We start from the raw sequence: 2,500 nt of genomic DNA on the forward strand, positions 1-2,500 counted from the left end.
GTGCCTGTGTGTGTGTGTGTGCCTGTGTGTGTGTGTGTGCCTGTGTGTGTGTGTGTGCCTGTGTGTGTGTGTGCCTGTGTGTGTGTGTGCCTGTGTGTGTGTGTGCCTGTGTGTGTGTGTGCCTGTGTGTGTGTGTGCCTGTGTGTGTGTGTGTGCCTGTGTGTGTGCCTGTGTGTGTGTGTGCCTGTGTGTGTGTGTGCCTGTGTGTGTGTGTGCCTGTGTGTGTGTGTGCCTGTGTGTGTGTGTGCCTGAGTGTGCGCGTGCCTGAGTGTGCGCGTGCCTGAGTGTGCGCGTGCCTGAGTGTGCGCGTGCCTGAGTGTGCGCGTGCCTGAGTGTGCGCGTGCCTGAGTGTGCGCGTGCCTGAGTGTGCGCGTGCCTGAGTGTGCGCGTGCCTGAGTGTGTGCGTGTGCGTGCCTGAGTGTGTGCGTGTGCGTGGGCGTGTGTGTGTGTGTGTGCGTGTGTGTTTGTGTGTGTGTTTGTGTGTGTGTGCGTGTGTGTGTGCGTGTGTGTGTGCGTGTGTGTGTGCGTGTGCGTGTGCGTGTGCCTGTGCGTGTGCCTGTGCGTGTGCCTGTGCGTGTGCCTGTGTGTGTGAGTGCGCCTGTGTGTGTGAGTGCGCCTGTGTGTGTGAGTGCGCCTGTGTGTGTGCGTGTGCCTGTGTGCGTGTGCCTGTGTGCGCGTGCCTGTGTGTGCGCGTGCCTGTGTGTGCGCGCGTGCCTGTGTGTGCCTGTGTGTGCGCGCGTGCCTGTGTGTGCGTGCGTGCCTGTGTGTGCGCGCGTGCCTGTGTGTGCGCGCGTGCCTGTGTGTGCGCGCGTGCCTGTGTGTGCGCGCGTGCCTGTGTGAGTGCGCGAGTGCGTGCGTGCGTGTGCGAGTGCGTGCGAGCCTGTGTGCGTGCGAGCCTGTGTGCGTGCGAGCCTGTGTGCGTGCGAGCCTGTGTGCGTGCGTGCCTGTGCGCGTGTGCGAGTGTGCGAGTGCCTGTGAGAGTGTGCGAGTGCCTGTGTGTGCCTGTGCGTGTGTGTGCCTGTGCGTGTGTGAGTGCGAGTGTGTGTGTGTGAGTGCCTGTGTGTGCCTGTGTGTGTGTGTGTGAGTTCCTGTGTGCGTAGTTTCCACACTACGGTGAGTTGCCGTTATTTTTAAGTTGCTATGGAAACATCTCTGTGTCGCACCTCAGGTAAATCCACGGTGGCGGCGCTGCTTGAGCGCTTCTACGACCCGAGCAGTGGAGCGGTCATGCTGGACGGTCAGGACATCAGGACGCTGGACCCGTCCTGGCTCAGGGGTCACGTGATTGGATTCATTAGTCAGGCACGTTCTAATAAACTACAGGAACAGGAAACGTAGATCGACAGAGCGTGTCTGTCTGTGTGTCTGTATGCTTTTATACCTGTCTGTCTGTCCCTGTCTGATTGTCTGTCGTTCTGTCAGTCGTCTGTCTGTCGTCTGTCTGTCGTCTGTCTGTCTCTGTATGGGCAACTGCCTTTCTTCAGTCTGTCTCTCACTCACTCACTCACTATCTGTCTCTCTGTCTGTCACACTGTATATCTATTATCTGTCTATTTGCCTTTCTATCTGAATGACTTTCTACCTGTCTGTCGATCCCTATCTGACTGTCTGTTTATCTCCCTATAACTTTCTCTCCATCTTTCTGTCTGTATGTCTGTGTAGGAATCTGTCGTCTTCTGTCTGTCTGTCTGTCTGTCTTTTTAAATCTGTCTATGTTTATCTATCTGTCTGCCTGTCTACCTGTCTGTCCTTTTGTTTGCTACATATTTAAAGTGCCGTTTGTTTCCCGACGCCAGGAGCCGGTGCTGTTCGGCACCTCCGTGATGGAGAATATCCGATTCGGGAAGCCCGATGCCACAGACACTGAAGTGATGGCTGCAGCCAAGCAGGCCAACGCCCACACCTTCATCACCAGCTTCCCTGACGGCTATGACACCGTAGTGGGTCGGTGAATTTGTTTTATATTAGAGAATCCCGAGACGAGATCTGGGTTACACTGTTGGAACAGATATTACAGACATCCAGCAACTGTATCTCCATCCTACTTACCTGAGTAAAACTGTGTACAGGTGAACGCGGTGTGACGCTGTCAGGCGGGCAGAAGCAGAGGATTGCCATCGCTCGAGCTCTTGTGAAGAACCCAAGCGTTCTGATTCTGGACGAGGCCACGAGTGCGCTGGACGCCGAGTCAGAGCACGTGGTACAGGAGGCGCTGGACCGAGCCACAGAAGGACGTACCGTCCTCATCATCGCCCACCGCCTCAGTACCATCCAGGGGGCGGACCTTATCTGCGTCATGAGCAGCGGCAGAGTGGTGGAGGTGAGGAGCAAGAGCGATAACTAGGGAATAAAACACTTATACGACTTATAGTGAAATACTTAACGAGTACCAGCATAAAATCTTATTAATTACAGTATTGTATGTACAGCTGCTGGTATACAAAACACCTTTCGACCAATCAGAATCAAGAATTCTGTATAACGTCATGGTATCAAACGT

At 55.0% G+C, this 2,500-nt stretch overlaps 1 protein-coding gene across 2 annotated transcripts in view; it reads left to right on the top strand.

Annotated features, from left to right (window-relative positions):
- Nucleotides 1-2,500, top strand: part of abcb8 (ATP-binding cassette, sub-family B (MDR/TAP), member 8) — an 11,487-nt gene that overhangs the window by 8,661 nt on the left and 326 nt on the right. For both annotated transcript variants that reach the window (XM_060871075.1, XM_060871074.1), the window contains exons 13-15: nucleotides 1,169-1,302; nucleotides 1,797-1,944; nucleotides 2,070-2,320. In XM_060871075.1, the coding sequence (XP_060727058.1) occupies nucleotides 1,169-1,302; nucleotides 1,797-1,944; nucleotides 2,070-2,320 (533 nt within the window). The remainder of the gene's footprint in view (nucleotides 1-1,168; nucleotides 1,303-1,796; nucleotides 1,945-2,069; nucleotides 2,321-2,500) is intronic.

This window comes from Tachysurus vachellii, chromosome 5, assembly GCF_030014155.1.
Source record: "Tachysurus vachellii isolate PV-2020 chromosome 5, HZAU_Pvac_v1, whole genome shotgun sequence".
In the NCBI taxonomy this organism is placed as follows: Eukaryota; Metazoa; Chordata; class Actinopteri; order Siluriformes; family Bagridae; genus Tachysurus; species Tachysurus vachellii.